The sequence below is a fragment of the Doryrhamphus excisus genome, chromosome 23, assembly GCF_030265055.1.
Source record: "Doryrhamphus excisus isolate RoL2022-K1 chromosome 23, RoL_Dexc_1.0, whole genome shotgun sequence".
Classification (NCBI taxonomy): Eukaryota; Metazoa; Chordata; class Actinopteri; order Syngnathiformes; family Syngnathidae; genus Doryrhamphus; species Doryrhamphus excisus.
The window spans coordinates 83,330-108,592 of NC_080488.1; the positions used below are offsets into that span (position 1 = coordinate 83,330).

General features: G+C 47.8%; 2 protein-coding genes across 12 annotated transcripts in view; one reads left to right on the forward strand and one right to left on the reverse strand.

Moving 5' to 3' along the window:
* The window catches only part of flrt1b (fibronectin leucine rich transmembrane protein 1b), a 33,594-nt gene extending 33,165 nt beyond the window's left edge, over positions 1-429 (reverse strand). The window contains exon 1 of one of the 2 annotated variants that reach the window (XM_058063986.1): positions 286-390. The gene's annotated coding sequence lies outside the window, so the exon portion shown is untranslated. Of the gene's footprint in view, positions 1-285 lie in introns of both variants that reach the window. The other variant, XM_058063984.1, reaches the window with a different exon arrangement.
* The window catches only part of macrod1 (mono-ADP ribosylhydrolase 1), a 77,133-nt gene extending 51,994 nt beyond the window's left edge, over positions 1-25,139 (forward strand). Inside the window, exons 4-10 of one of the 10 annotated variants that reach the window (XM_058063993.1) lie at positions 3,486-3,515; positions 9,590-9,706; positions 19,166-19,287; positions 20,171-20,255; positions 21,115-21,188; positions 23,277-23,358; positions 24,156-25,128. In XM_058063993.1, the coding sequence (XP_057919976.1) occupies positions 3,486-3,515; positions 9,590-9,706; positions 19,166-19,287; positions 20,171-20,255; positions 21,115-21,188; positions 23,277-23,358; positions 24,156-24,172 (527 nt within the window). In that variant the 3' untranslated portion in view covers positions 24,173-25,128. Of the gene's footprint in view, positions 1-3,485; positions 3,516-9,589; positions 9,707-19,165; positions 19,288-20,170; positions 20,256-20,863; positions 21,189-23,276; positions 23,359-24,155 lie in introns of those variants that run through there. The other 9 variants (XM_058063995.1, XR_009120937.1, XR_009120936.1 and 6 more) reach the window with 9 other exon arrangements.
* Positions 25,140-25,263: the final 124 nt, after the last annotated feature.

The window sequence follows — 25,263 nt, forward strand, 5'->3', positions numbered from 1 at the left end:
CACAAACAGGTTGCATCGGGGCTTCGGGAAGAAGCTGAAAGCTCCAGAAGGCAAAGCGAAAGCTACTTTCATGGAATCCTCCTCATTCTCCAACTCAAACGATGGCAGCCAAGCTCTGCATGTCCATCACATCAACATCTTCCTACCGCCGGCTTGAAGCTCTTTAACTTCACTGCCATGTCAAGCTCTCCACACACCCTCTTCATCCCCTGATTCCTCTTCCTCACGCACTGGCACTCGCACTCGCACTCGCACTCGCAGTCCAGCCTGAGTGAGATGACTTACCTCCCAAAGAAGAAATGGACTCCATCTTGTTGTTTTTATGTTCCAGGCACATTTAGTCCAGCATCTTCCCTTCGCTACCCTCAACTCACTTTCACTTCGTCTCTCTCTCCCTTCTCTCTCTCTCTCTCTCTCTCTCTCCCTCCCTCTCTCGCTCCCTCTCTCGCTCCCCCCGTCTGTCCCCTGACACCACTGGTCGCCTCCCCCTGCGTATGCAACTTATCCCCGGGATGCGATAATTGGTGTGTCTCGGCAGCAGATGTTAGCGCTTTATTTAGCGAGCTATTGCCATTAGTCACCTAATGGCGCCAGAGGAAGAAAGTGTAAACAGAGTAATAGAGTACGCCATGATGTCTACGCTATTTGTACACTGGCCCCACAGGTCAGCATCTTCAGGACCATTTGTACATGGGGGGGGGGGGGGGGGGGTCCAGGAGATGTGGCAGGAGTGAGGTGGATGTTAATAATGTATATAATAATAATAATAATGTTAATAATACGCTTTGTCATACCTTTCTTTTGAAATAAAACTTTCTACAAAATAAAGAAGTATCAAAATACTTGAACAATCTTTGTATGATGACCTTATTCCCATCATACTGTATGTTAAATACAGTACCGTATGTTAAATACAGTACCGTATGTTAAATACAGTACCGTATATTAAATACAGTACCGTATGTTAAATACAGTACCGTATGCTAAATACAGTACTGTATGCTAAATACAGTACCGTATGCTAAATACAGTACTGTATGTTAAATACAGTACCGTATGTTAAAAACAGTACCGTATGTTAAATACAGTACTGTATGTTAAATACAGTACCGTATGTTAAATACAGTACCGTATGCTAAATACAGTACCGTATGTTAAATACAGTACCGTATGTTAAATACAGTACCGTATGCTAAATACAGTACCGTATGTTAAATATAGTACCGTATGTTAAATACAGTACCGTATGCTAAATACAGTACCGTATGTTAAATACAGTACCGTATGCTAAATACAGTACCGTATGCTAAATACAGTACCGTATGTTAAATACAGTACCGTATGCTAAATACAGTACCGTATGCTAAATACAGTACCGTATGTTAAATACAGTACCGTATGCTAAATACAGTACTGTATGCTAAATACAGTACCGTATGTTAAATACAGTACCGTATGTTAAATACAGTACGGTATGTTAAATACAGTACCGTATGCTAAAAACAGTACCGTATGTTAAATACAGTACCGTATGCTAAAAACAGTACCGTATGCTAAATACAGTACCGTATGCTAAATACAGTACTGTAGTGCTACTGTAGCTATGGACTGATGGGGCTGATTTCATGTCATATCCATGCATCATACACGGAGTGCATGTTGTACGTATGGTAGTGCATGTGTGCTGTCCGCCTGAGATAAAGTGTGTGTAGTGTAAATAAAGCCGAGGCAGGATGAAACGGGGGGGGGGGGGGGGGTGTGCACGTGTGGGTCTTGAAGGTTTTATTTGAATGTTCCAACCTCATCAAATCAACTCTGAGTGTAATTGTGTGGATTTAAACGTGAGACGCACACGCTTTATTCTCTCCCTTCTAATTAACAAGGTTGCAGTAACAAACCTTTGGGCTTTGGCGTCTCCATGGTTACCAACTGACACTGCATTTGAATGGACTCTGTGTGTGTGTGTGTGTGTGTGTGTGTGTGGCTTTGATGCCTTTGTTTTGCCCACTTTGGTCTTCAGACGTGTCTCTGCATGATGATGTACATTCACACTTAGTACAAGGATGCCGTCTTCCATGGACTGTGCCACAACATTAGGTACACGTGCACAATCTAATGAGCTCCAATGGAAATACGCCATCAGGGGAATCTGCCTTTAAAAATGGAACAGAGCAATCCCTCATCTATGGCGCTTCCTTGGTTCCAGACCCGAACACCATGACTGCATTTCCACAAAGTAGGATTTAACATTAATAATACAAAACCTGTTTGGACTTTCTAAACACAGGCTGTAACACTATTAGAGCCCTGTAGACATGAAATAACACCCCTATAGTCACATTGACACTCCTATTACTCTTTGTCTACATCACATTGTGCAGGCTATGGAAACACTGCAGGGACGTACCAGACACGGCACGTCCGTCTCAGCCATGGCACGTCCGTCTCAGCCATGGCATGTTCTTGCCATGGCCATTTTTTCCACTGTGTCACCCCAACCAATGGCGGACGTCACAAAGTTGACTTTTAAAAAGCAATTGTTTGTTTTTTTCGGCTTTTTCCTGATTACAGAGTCACCACTGCGGGTCTGTTTTGATCTGCGTACTGATTTTTGGCGATATTCATGTTTATTGAATGAACTTGATGACAGAAATGACATTTTACAAATGTACAAATTTGTTAGCATTTGTCTACAAAATAAACTTCATTATGATGTGTATTTATTTCCAGCGTGCTGGAGGGAAGGTGGGGCCCCAACCACCCAAAGCAACCCCCAAAGAAAGGGGCCAAGGGAACCTTCATATCCCCCAGCATGCTGGAAGGCAGGCAGGCCCCCCAACCACCAGGCCAAGGGAACCTTTGGCTGCAATGATACAAAATAAAGTGTAAATAACTGCATCAAATGTGATGTAAATGGATATCAGTTTTGGAAATATGCGTCATTAATACAATCGTACAATTTCACGGTTTATGTTGCTTCTCCCACACTGCGTAGATAGACTGCTATACTTCTTCTTCCAATGCTGATCGGATATGATGCTATGTCATGAAGGTAGTAAGATGTGATGAGCGTAAGGAGCGCTAATGTGGATATTTGTTGAACATGGCGTAGCGTCAGTCAAAGCCCAACGCAGGATGGTCCAGAAGAGTCAGCTTATGATCTGCACTTCCTCGGATCAAGACCAAAACTGCTGTGAAAAGATGAATGGAACTCTATTTGTGGGTTTTGTACTTTCAGGTTCAAGCTAGCTTCAAGGCACAAAGAAAATGTGACAATCTTGATTCATTTTTCATAAAGACATTAATGTGACAATCTTAGGCTCATTTATTGTTGCGATTGTGCACTTGATAAAACACCACAGAGCACATTTGCTGGAGTCACGTCCAGAGATGCGCGGATCTAAGAAGATTGCTGCCATTATTTGGATGAATGGACGTGTGTGGGATGATTGATGCTAATTCATTCATCTTCTCTCTCGTTTCAGCCAACCAGACTCTGCTGGGAGGCGGTGGAGGTAAGATTTTGGTTTCAGTGCACGATGGGCTTGCCGGTGAAACACGGTCGTCTTTTCATCGTCCGATGTTCACTACTTGATGTTTGATGGCAGTTTGCTCCGTCAGTGTCTGCCTTGCCGCTGGAGGGTGCGGTCGATAGTCATTAATGGCTGTGGAGCGTTGAGCATATAAGCAGCCATTTTTCAGCGTATGTCCACTCGGTGCTTTGCCACGTGCGTGTGATGTCGGGCGTCCACGGTAAATCCATACTCGTAACAAATGTCTTCTACGAATAACGCCACTCCACAAAAGTGCAACTTCCGAGTGACCTAATCACTCCAACTTTTCTTGTCAATGTTGTTCCCTGTTGCCACGGAGACCTCCCGATCTGATGGTGCAGCAACGCAAGATGAACGCATGTACACCTGCAGTTGACTAGCACCAACCTGTACTTGGCAGTGGCGCCAACCGTCAAGGCTTGACCAGCCCTGTTTACATTGTTGGCCCATTTTCGGGTCTCTGAGAACGGCCGTTCTGTAGAATTCTGGAATATACCATCATTTCCTGACTGTAGGGAACTGCACGTTATATGGAATGTTGCGCATCATTCCCAATCCTTATGTGAAACATGAACACACATTTCTTTCCCTTTTCTGTGCATTAGAACAAGAGAAAATGAGTTAATATGAGCTAGCTTACAATGCTGTCATCGGGATACTCCTATTTCCACTATGAAGCCCTCTTTGAAGAAAAAAACCAAGGTTGCATGTTTGATATCCATGCTGTGGTGATAACGTACACTGATGATAACATGTCATAGTTATGATCTTATCATATCTTGCCCTATTTGGATGATTTAAACCGCCACCCAAACTTCTTTCCTCGGTACACTGCTACACATGCTTATGCTAGTTCTGTCAACAACAACAGTGGTGACAACACTTCCGATGTCCGCTCTCCTTGGGATGGCTGTGTCTTCCAGCACAAGACGTGTGATCCGCTCCAGTCCTCGGGTGTTGAGTCTTTGGAGCCAAACGGAGAGCTAGCTAGCCGCTCTTCTGTCTGTGGATGACACGGAGGTGAGCTGTCAGTTAGTTAGCTGTCGTTAACTATGAACTATTTTTCTGGGTATAATGCTCAGACAAGGGAAAGAAGTATGTGTTCATGTTTCACATGACGATTGACAATGACACATTCCAAAAAAAGTACACTTCCCCTTAAAGGCTGTTTCCACAAAAGCTAAGCAGTTTTGCATTTTGTCCCCTTAGGGTACTACTGAGCTACCTGAGGGTGTACCGATGCACCCCTGTGCATGATTTGCATGCTCCAGAAGTGCAGTGTTTGGCTGGAGCATTAAGCACTGATACTTAATGCTTATAGTATATACGTATATAGTATATATATATAGTATATATATATAGTGCATACACCCAGCATCTAGTAAAGCACCAAGCGGCCCGCGGCCATAAAAGCAGTCCTTTGGTAGTTCACACGTACAAGCGCACAGATGCACTCCAGCGGGTGTCGTTTGATGTTGTCCTCAAAGTCCCTGATGGGTCTACGAAGACAGATGCTTTCTGGAGGCGGAGCTCACACACGCACACACACACGCACACACACACGCACACACACACACACACACACACACACATTTGCACCCTGTGAATTCATTAAACTTGTTTATGTTCTTCGCTCTGGTTTAGTTACTCTGGCGTTTAGGTGCTTTTAAATTTAACCGCTGCTTCTGTTTTAATTTGCCTCCTGCTTGCCTCGACCGCATCATCCGTGTGTGTCATCACCTGAAAATGTGATTTATCTCATCAGTTAGCGTATTTATTTCACCTCTCTCTTTCCACCTCCTCTCCTCGGGGGCTTGCTAAGGCAGATAGAGCTGGAGCTAGGTGTTAATTAGGCAGCGGGGGAAGGATGCAACATGATGGGAGGGGGATGACGACAAAGCATAGAAGGTCCAATCGCGCTCGGGCGGAAGCCACGGGGGATTGCACAAGCGGCCTCATGTAATAAAAAGTCATAAGAACTGCTTGACAACCAAAAACGTGCATCCATTCAGCTAGCGTGTTTTTCATCAGAGTTGCGACAACAAAAGCTTTTGTCAGCGTTGGCATCGATCACCCGCCTGCACTTCTGCCATCACGGCCAGGAAGAGGGCTCGGCATCGTCCGAACCTCAACAACAAATTCAAGGCAGGAACTGAAGCATTTTTATGGTCATTCATTCACCAGCTGACCTGTTTTCAGTTTTCCACCGGCTGGTTTCTGTCTGAAGGACAGGACAGGACAGGACAGGACAGGACAGGACAGGTCAGGACAGGACAGGACAGGACAGGACAGGACAGGACAGGACAGGACAGGACAGGACAGGACAGGTCAGGACAGGACAGGACAGGACAGGTCAGGACAGGACAGGTCAGGACAGGACAGGACAGGACAGGACAGGACAGGACAGGTCAGGACAGGACAGGACAGGACAGGACAGGACAAGACCGCTAACTCTCACATTTAAGTATAAAATTGGAAGTCAAGAGAAAAAACTACTTTTGACGAACAAGATAATTTAGTATGTCGTGTTATGCCCAAGCTAGGTCTTGGGGGGAGCTAAAGACCTAGCTCACAGTTACTTAGTGTTTTCACGCTAACATGCTAACACTTACCGTTATCATGCTAGCTTTTGTTGTTATTTTATTCTGGTAGTAAACACTTAGTGCTATCATGCTAGCTGTTACAGGCTAACAGTTGTCATGTTAGATATGTATGCTAGTTTCAAACGTATAAACTTACATAGACACAGTGTTTTCATGTTAAGCGTTAGCATGCTAACTGTTTGCCTTGTTAGTATGCTAACATTAGCATGTCAGCATTTAGACCACTCTTAACTTACATGAAGCATTATGTTAATTTTTAGCATGCTGGAATTGTGGGCTCCACCAGGGAGTGGGATCCATCAGGGGAGTGGGCTCCATCAGGGGAGTGGGCTCCATCAGGGGAGTGGGCTCCATCAGGGGAGTGGGCTCCATCAGGGGAGTGTGCTCCATCACAACAATGCCTTTTCCAAAGGCAGAATTCCCAACTGCGTGGTTTGGGGAGCAACATAGTAACGTCTGACCAAAAGACCATGATTCTTCCGGGTTCCACCCATTTTCAATCAACCTTCCATTCAAGCAGCCACCACAAGTCACAAATCATTTGACGCACAATAATACCAACACCCCCCTCCCTCCCCTCCCCCGGTTGCCTCGGGCACTGACTTCCATTTCCTGGTCGGTAATCTTCTCTTGACTCATGTAACATGCATAAAGCGCAGCAGGCTTTATTGGGATAGAGAAAGAATCCACAAATATATCTCCAGTCAGACTAGCAGCAAATCACCTGGTCCGCCCACCCGCCTGGTGTGGGGCTCTACATGGGTAATCACGCAGCAGCCATGACTTCTCCTGCTCTTTCTGTTTGCGTCCTGCAGGACTTCCAGATGACATCTTAGCTTTTTAAAAATGGAGTCAGTGAAGAAATATCTGCTTATGTCTCGCTTGAACTGATGCATGTTGACATTTCTAATCAAAGGTTGGATACCTAGCGCTGGGCTCTAGTGCACCCTTGACGCTTTCTGTGTGAGGCTCGTCTTCTTGGCCCCCCCCCACCCCACCCCCTCCACAGCAGAAGCAGAAGCATGTATAGTGAATGAAGGCAGAGCAGAAGATTGGTTTTAGGCTGCAGAGATGAGAGCTGAAAGTAGTTGTCAGCGTCTCAGCCGCATACATAAATTTACCCCGTGACATCGCTGGTGTAACAGTTGGCTGTGTGTGTGTTCATGTGTGGGTTTAACAACTTGTGTGTGTGTGTGTGTGTGTGTGTGTGTGTACATGCACAGCTGCATGCACTTGTTTCTACCACCAAGCCCCATCCGAAATGTTGCCTTGGCAACAAGCTGACTGAGGTAAATGAGTGTCCTGGCTCTGCTGAGGGATTGTGGGAAGCAATATGCCAGCGTTCCGCCCCATTAGTTTGACGGACAGCCTGTTTGGCCTATGAGAGGTCAACTGGCAAGGGCGGCCATATTAGTATTCCACGGGAGAAAGCTTGGATTGGTTTTACTCTAATGTCAGTCTACCTGCGTGCTGGAGGGTGGGCAAAGGTGGGAGCTGGGGCTTCATCCTGCCGTGTAACATTGCTGTGTGCGTGCTTGTTTGGATGCCCTGCTTGGGGGGGTTGCGGGCTCCTTGCCAGCTCAGCATATTGCCAATTATCACCTCTCTCTCGCCTCCACATCCCCCCCCCCCCCCCCCCCCCCACACGTCCATCGATACACAGCCAAAGACACATGATTACCACAAGGAAAGGAAAAGTGCACCTTTTTTGGGAATTGTGGCCATCAAGAGACAAACACGTCTTTCTTTCCTGTGCTTCTAAAGATATAAAAACAGGTTAAAGAGGCCGTTAGTCACACCTAGGGACACACCTATTCCACCTGTCCATCATGTGAGCTGCATATGAAGCATATTCTTATTATTATTCTTATCGTATTGTTACGCCCAGGAACCTCCTTACTGGCCATGGGTCAGCCCACTTCCAAAACCAGTCCCCAGTCCTTTGTAGCCGTCCCTAAAATGAATTTGATTGATGCTCAGCTGCATTTCATCCTTGCTGAGCCTTTTGTCTCCGTCCAGGCGTGGCTCTCCATCCCTCCTGCGCCTCTCCGGCCCCCCGTGTATCCCTAACATCCGCATCCCATCTCTGCACCTCTCAAGGACCCGGCTTCCGCCGTCAAAAAGCCTTGACGTGTTATTTGGGATGGTAATGGAGGCTAAATAATGAATTCTGTGTTTTTTAGGCTTGGAATATGCAAACGAGTTCAACGCCGGGCCTAAAAGATTTTAGCGACTTGTAAAGTGAATTCATGACTAATTCATGACAATGTGTTGGTATGTGTGGGCGGCATTCAGCCAAGCCAATTATGGCTGATTGTTAACGAGTTCACCATCTTCATTTACATGCAAGGCAGACGCTGAGCTGCTTTGACGCTGCGGCCATGCTAATTGGGGAGGGCTGCTCCTAGGACTGTATCAGGGGCCGTGTATCAGGGGCCGTGTATCAGCGGGCGTATATGAGGGGCCGTGTATCAGGGGCCGTGTATCAGGGGCCGTGTATCAGGGTCCGTGTATCAGGGGCCGTGTATCAGCGGGCGTGTATCAGGGGCCGTGTATCAGCGGGCGGATGAGGGGAAGACCAGGATGGCTGTGGGTGCATTTTGAATGGAAGCTCCTTAAGGTCCGCCAGCGCTAAATGTACATTGTTGCCATCTTGAACTACTCTTGATTAGGGATGTCCGATATTGTCTTTTTTGACAAAAACTGATATGTCGATGTTGTCCAACTCTCAATTTGGGATACTGATAACAGCCAATACTGATATATATGTAACACATGTGTAACACATGTGTAACACATGTGTAACACATGTGTAACACATGTGTGACATGTGTAACACATGTGTAACATATGTGTGACATGTGTAACACATGTGTAACATATGTGTTACACACGTGTAACATATGTGTAACACGACATATCTCCTGTGGTGCATGAACAATTATGTGTTGTGTGCAGCGTTTTTTCAATATCGCTTTCTACGATCGGGAAGAATTAGCATTTTGATGCTGATTTCGGGCCGATTATTATGGGTAGCGATAATTTTATAAAAGCGTATAAAAAAAAGATTTTTGAAATCAGTTATTGCTTGCCTTGAAAGCAACACGCTGGTGTTCTTCCTTCCTGCTGCGGATCCCAGATGGACACACACATTGCTGTTATGTAGATTTATGAAAATGTCATTACCAGAGACTAATTGAGCAAGAAGTCAAAGTCAGCCGAGTCCTTAATCACACATTAAATTGAGCAATTAAGCAAGGCAGTGGCCCCTAAATCCATCCCACCCAGACCTCCAGATGCTTTTGCTCTTTAAAAAGCAAAGGGGAGGATTCCAGGCTGGAGGTGAACGTCTGCAAAAGGGCCTCGCAGCGCAACTACCTCCTGACAGGCCAGTCAAGGTCGCTAACCAAACTTCTTGTCTCCGCCCTCCAGTGGATGGAGCGATCCACCGTGCTGCAGGGCCGCTGTTGAAGGAAGAATGCGCCTCCCTGCATGGCTGCCACACCGGCCAAGCAAAGATCACATGCGGCTACGGCCTCCCTGCCAAGTGTGAGTACCGAGTGTGTGTGGACATTCAGCTCGCTTCCGGGTGTCGGGAATGACTTTTCTGGCGGGATCTTTCCTTGCGGTCGCATCCCCACTGATAACACATAAACTTAATGAATAACATAGAAAGCAGAGTCATTTCCTTGTCGCATAAATCATGTAGATGTCTAAATCCCAACATCAGCATCCAGATATCTCCAGTAGTCATCATCATCATCATCATCATCATCATGATGTCACTGGCTACCTTCCACTTTGAACACTCCATGTCAACAATATCCGTTTAGGCATCAACGAGAGCAGTTTAACACACTTCGTTATGTCACTTTAAGACGTCCTAGGGGCTAAGCTGGCTAGCTGGTTAGCTGGCTAGCTGGTTAGCTGGCTAGCTGGTTAGCTGGCTAGCTGGTTAGCTCACCAGAATCACGTTTAGTACGTACCGCCGGGTTCAGGTCAAGCTTTACTTCATTTTTTGTACGGTGAGGTAATAAAATGCAAAACATGACATTTTTTAAATATCAAATCAAAAGAATTATTCAAAATGAATATAAACAAGCAGTTTGCTACATTTCTTGCACAGTCTAGCATTGTACTACAGTAGCTCCATGTAAACATGATGCTAATATTGCTGTAAGGTCTACAGTACAGTCTAACATTGTACTACAGTAGCTCCATGTAAACATGATGCTAATATTGCTGTAAGGTCTACAGTACAGTCTAACGTTGTACTACAGTAGCTCCATGTAAACATGATGCTAATATTGCTGTAAGGTCTACAGTACAGCCTAACCCTGTACTAGTAGCTCCATGTAAACATGATGCTAATATTGCTGTAAGGTCTACAGTACAGCCTAACCCTGTACTAGTAGCTCCATGTAAACATGATGCTAATATTGCTGTAAGGTCTACAGTACAGTCTAACGTTGTACTAGTAGCTCCATGTAAACATGATGCTAATATTGCTGTAAGGTCTACAGTACAGTCTAACGTTGTACTAGTAGCTCCATGTAAACATGATGCTAATATTGCTGTAAGGTCTACAGTACAGCCTAACCCTGTACTAGTAGCTCCATGTAAACATGATGCTAATATTGCTGTAAGGTCTACAGTACAGCCTAACCCTGTACTAGTAGCTCCATGTAAACATGATGCTAATATTGCTGTAAGGTCTACAGTACAGCCTAACGTTGTACTAGTAGCTCCATGTAAACATGATGCTAATATTGCTGTGAGGTCTACAGTACAGTCTAACGTTGTACTAGTAGCTCCATGTAAACATGATGCTAATATTGCTGTAAGGTCTACAGTACAGTCTAACGTTGTACTACAGTAGCTCCATGTAAACATGATGCTAATATTGCTGTAAGGTCTACAGTACAGTCTAACCCTGTACTAGTAGCTCCATGTAAACATGATGCTAATATTGCTGTAAGGTCTACAGTACAGTCTAACGTTGTACTAGTAGCTCCATGTAAACATGATGCTAATATTGCTGTAAGGTCTACAGTACAGTCTAACGTTGTACTACAGTAGCTCCATGTAAACATGATGCTAATATTGCTGTAAGGTCTACAGTACAGTCTAACCCTGTACTAGTAGCTCCATGTAAACATGATGCTAATATTGCTATAAGGTCTACAGTACAGTCTAACGTTGTACTAGTAGCTCCATGTAAACATGATGCTAATATTGCTGTAAGGTCTACAGTACAGTCTAACGTTGTACTAGTAGCTCCATGTAAACATGATGCTAATATTGCTGTAAGGTCTACAGTACAGTCTAACGTTGTACTACAGTAGCTCCATGTAAACATGATGCTAATATTGCTGTAAGGTCTACAGTACAGTCTAACGTTGTACTAGTAGCTCCATGTAAACATGATGCTAATATTGCTGTAAGGTCTACAGTACAGCCTAACCCTGTACTAGTAGCTCCATGTAAACATGATGCTAATATTGCTGTAAGGTCTACAGTACAGTCTAACCCTGTACTAGTAGCTCCATGTAAGTGGTGAAGCGGGGGTACACCCTGGACTGGTCACCAGCCAAAGGTACCCTGAAGTTGAAATCCAGATGAACGGGAGCCGGCTGACCAGGTTGAGTCGTTGATCACAAAAGCCTTGGGTCATGGTTTTGACGGTCTCGCCACCAGATGTCAGATTGCTTGCCAAATGGTTCCTCAGACTCGATGCCCCCCCAGATGGAGCCGCCACCACTTAAACCGGACCCATCTCTGCAGCGTAACCTAGCAACAGCATGGCGAGTACACGGCCCACTGCCGCTGCTGTTTAGCAGGAGTCACCTGCAATTTGGACACGTTGACAGATGACCACTCCGAGCAGGCTTGGCTAAAGTTCATGAACGTTCAAGCCAAACTTGGAGGCAATAAATCAACAAGCCGTCAGCTTGTTTGGGTGTTTCCTGTTGCCTGACAAGGGAGCGTGTTGTCCTGACGATCCCTGCGCCCCTGAGCTCACTTGTGTACCGATACGGAGAACCTGTTCCCCAGCCGTCCCTCGCTCCCCTGCTGCTCACTGAACACAACATCAGCACATGGGAGGGGGTGACAGAGGGCGGGGTGACAGAGGGCGGGGTGACAGAGGGCGGTGTGACAGAGGGCGGGGTGACAGAGGGCGGGGTGACAGAGGGCGGGGTGACAGAGGGCGGGGTGACAGAGGGCGGGGTGACAGAGCGTGGGCCAACAGCCGCGGAGAAGGGGGCTTGTTAGTGGCATGAATCCTCCAAGCTGGAATGTTTCTATGTTTTCATGCATTCCTGACATGAAGGTAGGAAGTGAACTGGAACACGTATGTTGCAATGTTTCCAAAGATTCCTCGCTGCGCAATTAAGGGTGATGGGGCAAGAATGGCTTTTCAATGAAACAATCCCGATATGCGGCTTTGATTGTTGTTCCCTGCAGCCATCCATTTTCTATTCCCCTTATCCTCACCAGCCATGTCACCTTTTTCACAAAGGAATGAATCATTCATCATTGCTGTTTTGTGGTGGACTTGTTACACTTCCTGAGTTAGTCTGTGATTACTTCCTCTTTCTTGTTAACCTACACTCGTACAGTAACCTACACTCGTACAGTAACCTACACTCGTACAGTGACCTACACTCGTACAGTAACCTACACTCATACAGTAACCTACACTCGTACAGTGACCTACACTCGTACAGTGACCTACACTCGTACAGTAACCTACACTCGTACAGTGACCTACACTCGTACAGTGACCTACACTCGTACAGTAACCTACACTCGTACAGTAACCTACACTCGTACAGTGACCTACACTCGTACAGTGACCTACACTCGTACAGTAACCTACACTCGTACAGTGACCTACACTCGTACAGTGACCTACACTCGTACAGTGACCTGCACTCGTACAGTGACCTACACTCGTACAGTGACCTACACTCGTACAGTGACCTGCACTCGTACAGTAACCTACACTCGTACAGTAACCTACACTCGTACAGTAACCTACACTCATACAGTAACCTACACTCGTACAGTAACCTACACTCGTACAGTGACCTACACTCGTACAGTGACCTACACTCGTACAGTGACCTACACTCGTACAGTGACCTACACTCGTACAGTGACCTACACTCGTACAGTAACCTACACTCGTACAGTGACCTACACTCGTACAGTAACCTACACTCGTACAGTAACCTACACTCGTACAGTGACCTACACTCGTACAGTAACCTACACTCGTACAGTAACCTACACTCGTACAGTGACCTACACTCGTACAGTGACCTACACTCGTACAGTAACCTGCACTCGTACAGTGACCTGCACTCGTACAGTGACCTACACTCGTACAGTGACCTACACTCGTACAGTAACCTACACTCGTACAGTAACCTACACTCGTACAGTGACCTACACTCGTACAGTAACCTACACTCGTACAGTAACCTACACTCGTACAGTGACAGAGCATGTGCATGTGCGTGTGTGTGTGTGAGTGTTGAAGCCTATCCCCTCACCCAGGCGGGCGCCACACTGGCTTAGGGGGGCTTGACTGGGTGTCATCCAGTGACCCCCATCCTTTTTGCTTTTTTGAAACCCTCTTTGCCTCCCCTTTGCTCCGCCTCCTCCCCCGTGGCCCCCACACATTCCCACCTGGGAGGCCACGCGTCGCTGCTCCTGCTTTTCACATTCAACACCCGTCCATCCTCTTCCTCTCCCACTCGTTCCCCCTTTCAGTCTCCCCCGTCTGACCGCAGCTCCATCTGGCCCTCGCCTTTCTTCATCTGCCTTTAAATCAGGAGGAGGAAAAGGCGAGACGGGCCTTTGTATGCGCCGCCTCAGTTGCACTCAGTGGAGCGGACAGAGCTCTTAAATCCTCCAAAAATGAAGAAAAGGAGTCTCTGGTCTTGTTTGGGCCCTTCAGCTCCATCCATCTCTTCCCCCTTCTTGAAATACGACAGAGGGCGGGGAGCGGCCGGACGGGATTCTACCATCAATGGACATGATGTTCTTTAGCCCTCTCAGTGCTGCCCTCCAGCCGCTTTCAAGAGCAAAGCATCAATAAAGTGCTTGTTGCATGAAATGATGTCATCAAAGGTGACGTCTTTGGCAATAATAATCATTTCATAACGATAGTAATCGTTTAATAATGCTAATAATCATTTAATAATGATAATAATCATTTAGCATGGCCTTTTCCTACAAGGTGCTTTGCATTGTGACCATCTTTATGGTGTTTGTGCAACGTGAAAAGTAGAAATACGTACTAGCGTTTCTTTGCAAAGCTTCATGCGTCCTGCACACACACACACACACGCACACACGCACACGCACACACACGCACACACACACACACACACACACACACACACACACACACACACACACACACACACACACAGCAGTGCCATGATGGTTGTATGGTTTTACGTACCGGGTATTTGATTGGCTGAGGGGGAACAAAGTGAGGCGACTTCACCAAAGGGGGGAGGATTTGAAAACTCCCAGCAGGATGCAGAAAGTGGGAAAGATGGTTGAAGGGCATCGCGTGGCATCGCTGACACGGATGACCCCTGACTGTGGTGGGAGGGGGCTGGGGGGGGGCACACCTACCTGTGATGTTCTATTTTGGTTCTAGTTAGTTGAATGAATGTTTTTATTAGCGCTCTGATCCGCATCATCATCACATTCCTCATCCTCAACAGCATCATTAGCATCATTAGCATCATCAGCGACTTTCCGAGGTTGGGGAGGTTGTTAGCACCTCCCCGTCGCCCTGCTGACAAGGAGGCAGGAGGAGCGGTGTCGAATGAAGGAAAAAAGAGCGTCAGTATCACCATCTCAGCATGACTGTCGTCGGCCCAGAGGTCTGTCAAGGCTTTTGTCATCGCCAGCCAAACGCAGCCGTCAGTGCGACGATGGTGATGGTGGATGATGAAGTGAGAAGAAGCGGAGAGGAGGATGAGTGTGAGGAACAGAGAGCAAGAGAAGGTAGAAAAGCTTGAGGGAAGGAAGGTGTTTAGCTTGTTGATGTCACCACCAGGCACAAACACGAGGTGACAGAGAGAGGGACGGGGGGGGGGGGGGGGGGGGTTAATTAGCGGTAATTGGCCCCTGGGGGGGTTGCTGAGGAGAAGACAAGAAGGAGGTTTTTGAGAGAGTGATGTATCTCTCTTCCTCGCTGCTGTTTGCATCAGCACTTTATCTTTCTGGTTTAGGTACCTCCCATGACATGCATTGTTAGCTAGCTCATGCTAACCCCTTTTCTCCTGGTAGAACTGACAGAAAAGGGAAAGAAACATGTTCTTCTTTTCCTTGAAGTGCAGTGGAAGCCCATGCAAAAATATCATTTTGTTTAACCCGCAGCCCAACTGAAAACATGTTTCTATTTAAAGGGGGCCGATTGTGGGCCCTTTTATTGAGACGTGGACTCCTGTAGAGCAGCGACACCCCATAACCCGCACACAGAGCTTTCTAGATCTTCCACAATCTGCACCTGCACCACCTGGATTTCCTTGGATTTCCAAAACATTGTTCCACCCACGGTCCGCCTCCAGGCACACCCACTCCGCTGTGATTGGTCACACCCCCAGCCTTCCCAAACACTTCCAGGCAACTGCCGAACCCCACTGTCTGATTTTGTGGGTGTAGGAGTTGATCATAAATGAATCCAAAATAAGATCAAATAACATTAAATAAATCTTGAAACAATTTCTAAGACGGGTGCTGTCCTACCCAGTCAGATTGGTGTGTCCCACCTAGTCTAGTCAGTAGGTCACAGGTCTTTGACTCGGGACAAAAATAAAACCAGTGTCTGTGAATGCACCTCGCATGTTGGCTGCATTCCGTGTTTCCGGCTGGCCTGGCAGAGCAAGAACATCGAGTTGAGACGTCTGACACACAGCTGCAGATATCTGCTAGAGAAAAGCGCACCATAAAGAGTGAAAAACGAGATACAGTAGGAGGAGTTTGGATCCAAGAATTCCAGCAGTGTGGGTCGCCACTTGTCACCGAGGGGGGGCGTGGGTCCTGCAGCCAAACCAGTTGAGAAGCACTCACATGGTGGATCTTTCACTCCTGCTTTCACAGTCCATGATCCACACCAGCACAGCGCTCCTGTTTCATACACAATCTTTGACTAGTATTTTGGGGTGCATCATTAAAAGTGAATAAGTGTGGGTTTCTTGGATGCATGAACAGGTTTGCCCTTCACACACACGCACACACACACAAGTCAGCACCCCCCCCCCCCCTCGTTCCATCCCCCTCCGTCACCTGAGCTAGACACATCTGTCAGCAGTGGGCCTTATTTACCGCCTCTCTTTTGCTCCTGTTTACATTATCGATCGCCAGGGTTGCTTTAGTTCCGCCATACATCAACCCCCCCCCAACCCCCACCCCTCTGCCTGGTCTAAAACCAAGGCTGGGCATCTGGAGACAGGATGAAGGAACGCAGGCTGAGCATATTGTTTGTGTGAGTGCGGGTTTGAGGCTCTTGTGAGGGGAACAAAAGCGAGGTGGGAGCATCATGGAGGGATGAGGAAAGCTAGGGAGAAAGGAAATGATGAGGAGAGGTGTGACGGGGCAAGACGAGAGAATGATGGGACGAGTATGGGGAGGATGGAGGGAAGGTGCAGACGTAGGAAGGAAGGAAGGAAGGAAGGAAGGAAGGAAGGATGGATAAGATGACACCAAGGAAATAAAGATGATGATGATAAGATGATTATAGAGCCATTATTAGCGTATGATTCATGTTTAGTGCACCGTGTGTGTGTGTGTGTGTGTGTGTGTGTGTGTGTGTGTGTGTGTGTGTGTGTGTGTGTGTGTGTGCTCTTGTCTATCTGTCTTTCTGCAACACAATTCTTAATCTTCCACATTTTACGTGTGGTATTTTGTCCACGCCTACAGAAATGCCAGGATGAGCTATTACTCTGTGTGTGTGTGTGGTAAACCACTGGTAAAAGGGCTGTTTAAAGACTGGTAAACCACTGGTAAAAGGGCTGTTTAAAGACTGGTAAACCACTGGTAAAAGGGCTGTTTAAAGACTGGTAAACCACTGGTAAAAGGGCTGTTTAAAGACTGGTAAACCACTGGTAAAAGGGTTGTTTAAATGACTGGTAAACCACTGGTAAAAGACAGGTAAAAGGGCTGTTTAAAGACTGCTAAAAGGGCTGTTTAAAGACTGGTAAAAGGGTTGTTTAAAGACTGGTAAACCACTGGTAAAAGACTGGAAAAATGGCTGTTTAAATGACTGGTAAACCACTGGTAAAAGAGTTGATGCGTTTACGACGCATGTAAACACGGCGAGTGCCACTCAGCAGTTGGGTCTTCTTAAAAGATTCCTTTATTGTTATTCCCGCAGATGGCGGCGATTGAAGTGATGAACTGGCTCGTGCTAACCGGCGATCCGGGGAGCGCTCCGTGCTTTGGGTTGGAAAGGAAAAGGCAGCCTGATGAACGCCAACAAGGACTCGTCTCGTAGGGACGCTTTACTTTCAGAGTGCAAAGACGGACGGTTGGAGATGAAATGGATGGTTTTGAACGCCGGACGCCGCGTGCGCTTCCATTTCATCTTGGCGTGTCCGTGTCAGAGCTAACTAGTTCCCTTTGCATGTCCATCCCATGCAAACGGCTTTTTGCACACGTCCACATTCCCGTAGATGATGTCTCCCGCCTCCACTCGATGTTTGCATTTGTTTTGTCCAGCGGTCATTTCACTGGCAAATCGGCCGACTCGTGAGCCAAAAGATGGGCGGGGCGGCATTTGCCGCCGTCATAGTTTCATTCCACGTCTCCCACCTTCTTCTGAAAACACGCCGAGTGTCGTCCAATTTCATTCTTCACTGCTTTCATTCGTGGGTCAGAGTCTAATTAAACTCAAATGAAATCATCACGCAATTTATGAGATAGTTATTAGATCGTTAGATGACTTTGATGATGACCAATTATCATCAAATCACATTTGTGATGCACCATGGCCAATCACAGTCAAAAGACATAGAAATGTCATAGACAGAGCGGAGGTGCAGAGGGATGGGGTCCGCATGAGCTGGAAGGTTCTTGTCACTGCCGTCCTTCCATAGAGAGGAAAAGCCAGAGGTTTTTTTCCTTGACAGAAGCGGCGCCAGCAAAGGGTCAAAAGTTGTCAACAGGGAGAATTATATACCCGAGCTCACCTTTTCCCGAGAAGCCCTGGAGGAGGTGTAGAGGTCTGGAGGGGGGCTGTGGACACCCCGCCTCCCCGAGGGCCAGCACTCATAATAATAAGATCATAAAAAATAATACTACATACATTCCAACATACATTGCAATATATTAGTGTGAAGGAAAGAAAGTTGCTGCAACGTCATCATGGAAAAACTGCACAATTTTCACTACTTGCTGATTTATCTCTTCTTCACCCCCCCCACCCCCCCACCCCCCCCACCTTCCATTCAAAGCCCCTTGTATGCACTTTATTTAATGACTTCATTCAAATCAATCATGACGACTTGACTACGTTTGTTTTGGAGAGCCGCACGGTGGACGAGTGGTTAGCATGTAGGCTACCCAGTCAGGAGATCAGGAAGACCGGGTTTGATTCTGCGTGGGTTCTGTCTCGAGGTTTTTTTTTAGGGTTTCCGCAATGCCGCATTAAAAAGGTGCGCTTGATTTGGTGAGCCACCCCGTACGGGTAACCTCATCTCATTGGAGCGTTATGATGTTGCTCTTGTTCCCGGACATTATATGACTCGAAAGGCCCTGATGGCAGGAATTCCATGTAACACTTTGTGTAACCGTGGCGACCTTGTAGACCAACTCCTGCTTAGCTAGCTTTAAGGCCATGGCGTGCATCAACTGCAACATGGCACCGCGCTGCCAGCGTACCATGGCGGGCCACAGCCGAGCCGCCCTTTCTTGGCCTGAGCAAAACACTGATTGCCTTTTTTGGTGAGCAAATATCATGTGGCTGTCCTCCTCACGTAGATGTCATCCACACGGTGGGGCCCATAGCTCAGGGCGGCGTTGGAGAGGCGGAGAAGAACGCTCTGAGGGCGTGCTACAGCAACAGCCTGAGGAACGCGACTGAGAACAACCTGCGTTCTGTGGTAAGATGGAGGGACGTAGGTGGGAGAGAATAAAATAGGGAAGCAGGGAAAACGGTCAAATGGAAGATGTCCGGATGGATTCTTCACACTGACAGATGCTGCTGGGAGGGGGAAGCGTGGCGGGGGGGTCGTTGACTTGTGTGATGGTTTTATGAAACACTCAAGGCGGGGGGGCTCGGTGACAAAACGAAAGAGGAAAAACACAGACGTGAGAATAAGGATGACAACACCGTGCACAAAGCGCAAAGCAAAGATGACAGGTTGCCTCCCAAATGGTGTGAAAATGGAGCGCACCGCTGGGGTGCCACCAGCAGAGGCGCTGTTGATCCCGTCTCAACGACTTTCTTCTCTAAAGATGATGGCAGCTGAGGCAAGTCACATACCACGCTCAAGAACGTTGTTATGCTCAACACATTCACACTTCAATGTATAGTTCATGCAGCGGACCATGCACCGTCTCAACCACAGAGATTACCAAGAGACTTCTGGATAATCTACACTTTCAGCAGCGTACCATGCACCGTCTCAAACACAGAGATTACCAAGAGACTTCTGGATAATCTACACTTTCAGCAGCGTATCCTGCACCGTCTTGACAATCCACACTAGACCAGTCAACAATGTATGCGCACATGGGGGGGTGCTTAGTAGCTAGTTGAAGGAGGCGTGGCTAATCAGGCCCCTTTGGTGTGTCAGGCCCGTATGCCCCTGTGCTAGATGGGGAGGGCATATAGACGCAGTATAAATGTCTCTAAAGGAGGAGACGTCCATCTTCCTTTTATGTGGAAGCCAATGAATGATGGCCCCCGCAGGAAAGAGGCGCTAATTTGATGTTTATGAAAATAAGATCTTTTTTCATCCCATTTGTCTTTTTTTCCAGCAGCAAGCTCAGGGTGAAACCACGCAGATCATTGACCGCGTCTTCTTTGTCCCGCAGGCCTTCCCTTGCATCTCCACGGGAATCTACGGTCAGTGTTCTTCATCACTTCCTGCTTGGATTGGGAACAACAGCAGCCACAGTGTGCTGTCTTTCTATTGCTTCCCGTGCCAGAGGTGCTTGCCAGATTAGGGCCGAGATTAAGATTAAGCCTCAGATGAAGGCAGATTAGTGTGCTGATGGTGTCAGATTGACTGTAATCCCCTCCATCACTCTGGCAGAGGGAGCCTTAAGACCCTCAGGGGGGTTCGGCATTTAGTCCGTCTTCTCATAGAAAGCAAACACAGGAACTGAACCGGGAAAAGATGGTGACAGTAACGCTTCTATTTAGCAGCCGTGCTCCTTCAGATCACAGCACATGATGTTCATCCCCATAACGTCATCGGATCCAACGCTCTCAGAGAGGTGTTCCTCCAACAATACTGGGGGGGAAATATGCCAAAATATCCAAAAGTTATCTCACTACAAGAACCTACGCCATTGGAAAGTACTCCCACAACAATAATAATAATAAGTAATACCCAATAAAAATGGCCCCTTCAGTAGGCAAATCCTCCTGGGTGCCAGTGTTAAGATAGTGCTAATTGCTAAGAGTTGCTATGCTAACATTTGGCAGTTGACATCATGTACTGTCTTCAGGTGGTACAAAGAAGAAGTAGTGCATGATAAGGTTTCTCTCCGGCGCGTAGTGGGCTTGCTGTGGCGCACGTGGCATCTCTGACTGGCTAATATTTTGGATTCCTCTCCGTGTCGGAGCCTGGAGGTTTGCCAGATAGATGCTGAGCAACCTCAGCATCCTCAGGCAGAGCCGTGCCGAAGACGAGATAAGCCAACACACACCGGCCTCCTTTGCTCTGGATATTTGTCACTGTGGTTGTTTCTGCCTTCAGGGTACCCGCCTGAGGAGGCCGTGCACGAGGCCTTGGCGACCGTGAGGGAACATCTGGACGAGCACCACGACAAGGTGTGTGTAGGAGCATGGTTTGCCATGTTGGCCACCCTGTACCCCTCCCTGGCTGCTCCTTGTGTATACAGTGACTGACGCAGCCTGCTTTTTAATAGACGCCTTGCCGGATGGAAATGCGGCCAAAACAAACACACGCCCTTTCTATTCACCAAGCCATCCAATCGGTCGTTAAACAAGACTTTGGACCCCCCCCACTCCACTTAACACCTCCCAGAGAGGCTTTTGACGAGGTTATTGTTAGCGCCGCTGTCCCTAGAGACTTTCTGTGGCAATGCAATCCTCCGCTGCCGTCAGCTGGGCCCAGACAGGGCAACATAGCTGGGCCCAGACAGGGCAACATGGCTGGGCCCAGACAGGGCAACATGGCTGGGCCCAGACAGGGCAACATAGCTGGGTCCAGACAGGGCAACATGGCTGGGCCCAGACAGGGCAACATGGCTGGGCCCAGACAGGGCAACATGGCTGGGCCCAGACAGGGCAACATGGCTGGGCCCAGACAGGGCAACATAGCTGGGCCCAGACAGGGCAACATAGCTGGGCCCAGACAGGGCAACATGGCTGGGCCCAGACAGGGCAACATGGCTGGGCCCAGACAGGGCAACATGGCTGGGCCCAGACAGGGCAACATAGCTGGGTCCAGACAGGGCAACATGGCTGGGCCCAGACAGGGCAACATGGCTGGGCCCAGACAGGGCAACATGGCTGGGCCCAGACAGGGCAACATGGCTGGGCCCAGACAGGGCAACATAGCTGGGCCCAGACAGGGCAACATAGCTGGGCCCAGACAGGGCAACATGGCTGGGCCCAGACAGGGCAACATGGCTGGGCCCAGACAGGGCAACATGGAGCGCCAGCGCAGCCTCAAGTTGAACGTTTTCCACACTTACTTGATGGCATGCACGTGCAAGGAGTCATGCGACAGAAGCGGGGATGTTTGTAGGAACAAAATGCCAGTGGGGGTTCACAGAAATACCTGAGACCCCCGCGCAGGTTGGCCTTGGTGGTTCAAGAAATACCTGCTGGATGTGCAGATGTGGACCAAAGGATGCGTTCCCTCATGCACTGCAAATCATTGATAAGGCTGCCATTTGCCGTTCATTATATTCGTTATATGCACTAATTGCTTCTTTATCTGACTCAATTGCTGCCTTTAGAATATAGTAATAGAATATATAGAATATAGGAATAGTTATGGCATAGAAAACCTGATCACAATCTTCTAAATACAGGGCATGATTAGAGCCCTCTAGATATGAAGTAACATCCCTATAGTCATCTTTGCATTCATATTCCCCAGTGTAATAGACATCATCAGAGAAAATTAGACCCATCATCCACCCATTCACCCATCCATCCACCTATCATCCATCCATCCACCCATCATCCATCCATCCATCCACCCATCATCCATCCATCCATCCACCCATAATCCATCCATCCATCCACCCATAATCCATCCATCCTTCCACCCATCATCCATCCATCCTTCCACCCATAATCCATCCATCCTTCCACCCATCATCCATCCATTCATCCGTCCATCATCCATCCATTCATCCGTCCATCATCCAGATCATCATCCACCAATCATCAAGTTGGAAGGCCATGTTGGATCCCTCGCTGCAAGCATGGGATAGAAATGGGAAAGAGGCAGACTGCCACGGCATTGTTGGGCTTGTTGTTGTGAGAGTTTGAACTTTGGCCCAGCAGGTGATCTTATTGAAACTCTGCCACAGGCGGGTCATAACAGGCTGCTGCTGAGACTCCAACTCCCACACCAGGCAAAAAAAGCAGCCTGACTATAAATCACATAGGAGGCATCATGGGGGGGGGCAACACGTGCGTAGGATGGGACAAATACCAAGAGAGTAAAATGGACATTAGCACCGTAAGCATCTTCTTTACTGGGGAATGTCAAGAGCAGGCAGCAGTACCGCTCAGCACTCATAGACAATATGCTGGCAATGTGACAATTGTACCTGTATACACACATATATATATACGTATATATACGTATGTATATACTACCAGGATTTGAAGAGCCAAAGGTGATAAGTTGTCTTAAATGTCCTCTGTGTGTGTCAGCTGGACAGAATCATCTTCTGCGTGTTTTTGGCCAAAGACAAAGGATTGTATCTGCAGAACCTCCCTCTCTACTTCCCTGTTGGTAAGTGCAATACTTCCCTCTCTCCCTCCGCCAGAAAAGGCACAGACAGCTCCACTCATCACTCATCTCCGAGGTTATGATGGAAGCACGCCAGGTTGCCCCCCCCCGCCCCTCCCGCCCCTCCCCTAGTAATCCAATGACAAAACACGCAGCGCGGACTTTGTGGAAACAGAGAAAGTGAGCTATTAGACAACTTTGGCTTTTTCTTAATAAGCAGCAGACTGTGAAGCTAATCTCCAAGCAGTCAATCTGAATAATGAGCAGGAGGAGGAGGAGGAGGAGGAGGAGGAGGAGGAGGGCGAGGAGGATGGATGAGTAAAAAGAAAGGCAGCCTCATTATCCCGCCAACAGTTTTCATCACTGTCCTGTCCCTAATCTTTGTCTCCGCCGCTTTCGTCTCGCGTCTCTGCGTTGACACGTGAGGAGCAATTACAGCACGTCTTCCGCTATACACATACTTCACGTGCTTGTACTACGTGTAGTACTACGTGTGCTTGTATTCGGATACCCCACATACTTGTATTCATATACCACAGGTACTTGTTTTTGGATACTACGTTTGCTTGTATTCGGATACCCCACATACTTGTACTCATATACCACAGGTACTTGTTTTTGGATACTACATGTGCTTGTATTCGGATACCCCACATACTTGTATTCATATACCACAGGTACTTGTATTGAGATACTACTGTCACACCTCGCCGTGACGTGTCTTAGCCTTTTACTTCTGTTGGGGGTTAGGTCTGGGTTTGTTTTAATTTGGACTCTTACTGCCTTTTGGGTCTTTGCAGGCGTGGACCTCCCTTGAGTTGGGCGGAGGTACCAGGCGGAGGTACCAGGCGGGGGTACCAGGCGGGGGCCGCTGTCTTCAATCCATCCATCCATCGCCGCCACACAGCACCTCCTCCACCTCCTCCTCATGTCCCCGACTGTTGTTCTTTGCCAGTCTGCTTTGTCTTACCCCCCCCCCCCCCCCCTCCCCCAGCCTGTCCGGTCGCCCACCTGACTCTCAGGCTGTTTTCTGTTAGTTCTGTTTCTTCACACGTGTCAGGACCATTAAAGATGTTGATCTTACCCGAGCTTTGGATGCGACCTCCACGCCGCGTAGCCGGGTATTTGTATTCAAATACTACAAGTACTTGTATTCAGATCCTCCGCATACTTGTATTTGGATACTCCAAATACTATAAGTACTGCCTCCCCCAGCCAGAAGGGGCCTGTCACTGCCGTCCTTCCATAGAGAGGAAAAGCGATGTAAGAGCAGAAGTTGAAGGCTGACGTTTGATTGACAGTCCAAGCAGGTGAGACTCAGAGATGCTCCTCCACTCCTCCAAAAGCAATCTGCCCCGGTCATTGGGAGAGGAGGGGGGCGGCCCGGTGGACCAAAATCAATAGGCACAGGACACGTCGTGCTTCTTAAATCTCCACTTTGCTACACGGCATGGTGCCACGCACGCCCTTCACTGACCTTCAGCAGGGAGGATGGAGTCTTCCTCTTTGGCTGAAGGATGCTACTATGGACAGCACTTTTCCCACGTGATGACCAACCCCCTTCCACCACACTCTACCTGCTCTACCTGCACTACAAGCACTACCTGCTCTACCTGCACTACCTGCTCTACCTGCTCTACCTGCACTACCTGCTCTACCTGCTCTACCTGCACTACCTGCTCTACCTGCTCTACCTGCTCTACAAGCACTACCTGCTCTACCTGCTCTACCTGCTCTACAAGCTCTACCTGCTCTACCTGCTCTACCTGCTCTACCTGCTCTACAAGCTCTACCTGCTCTACCTGCTCTACCTGCTTGCTGTACACACATTCACATGGCTTAGATACTTTATTGATCTCCAAGACAAACACCCATATCTATAGGTAGTATATCCATATGCATATATAC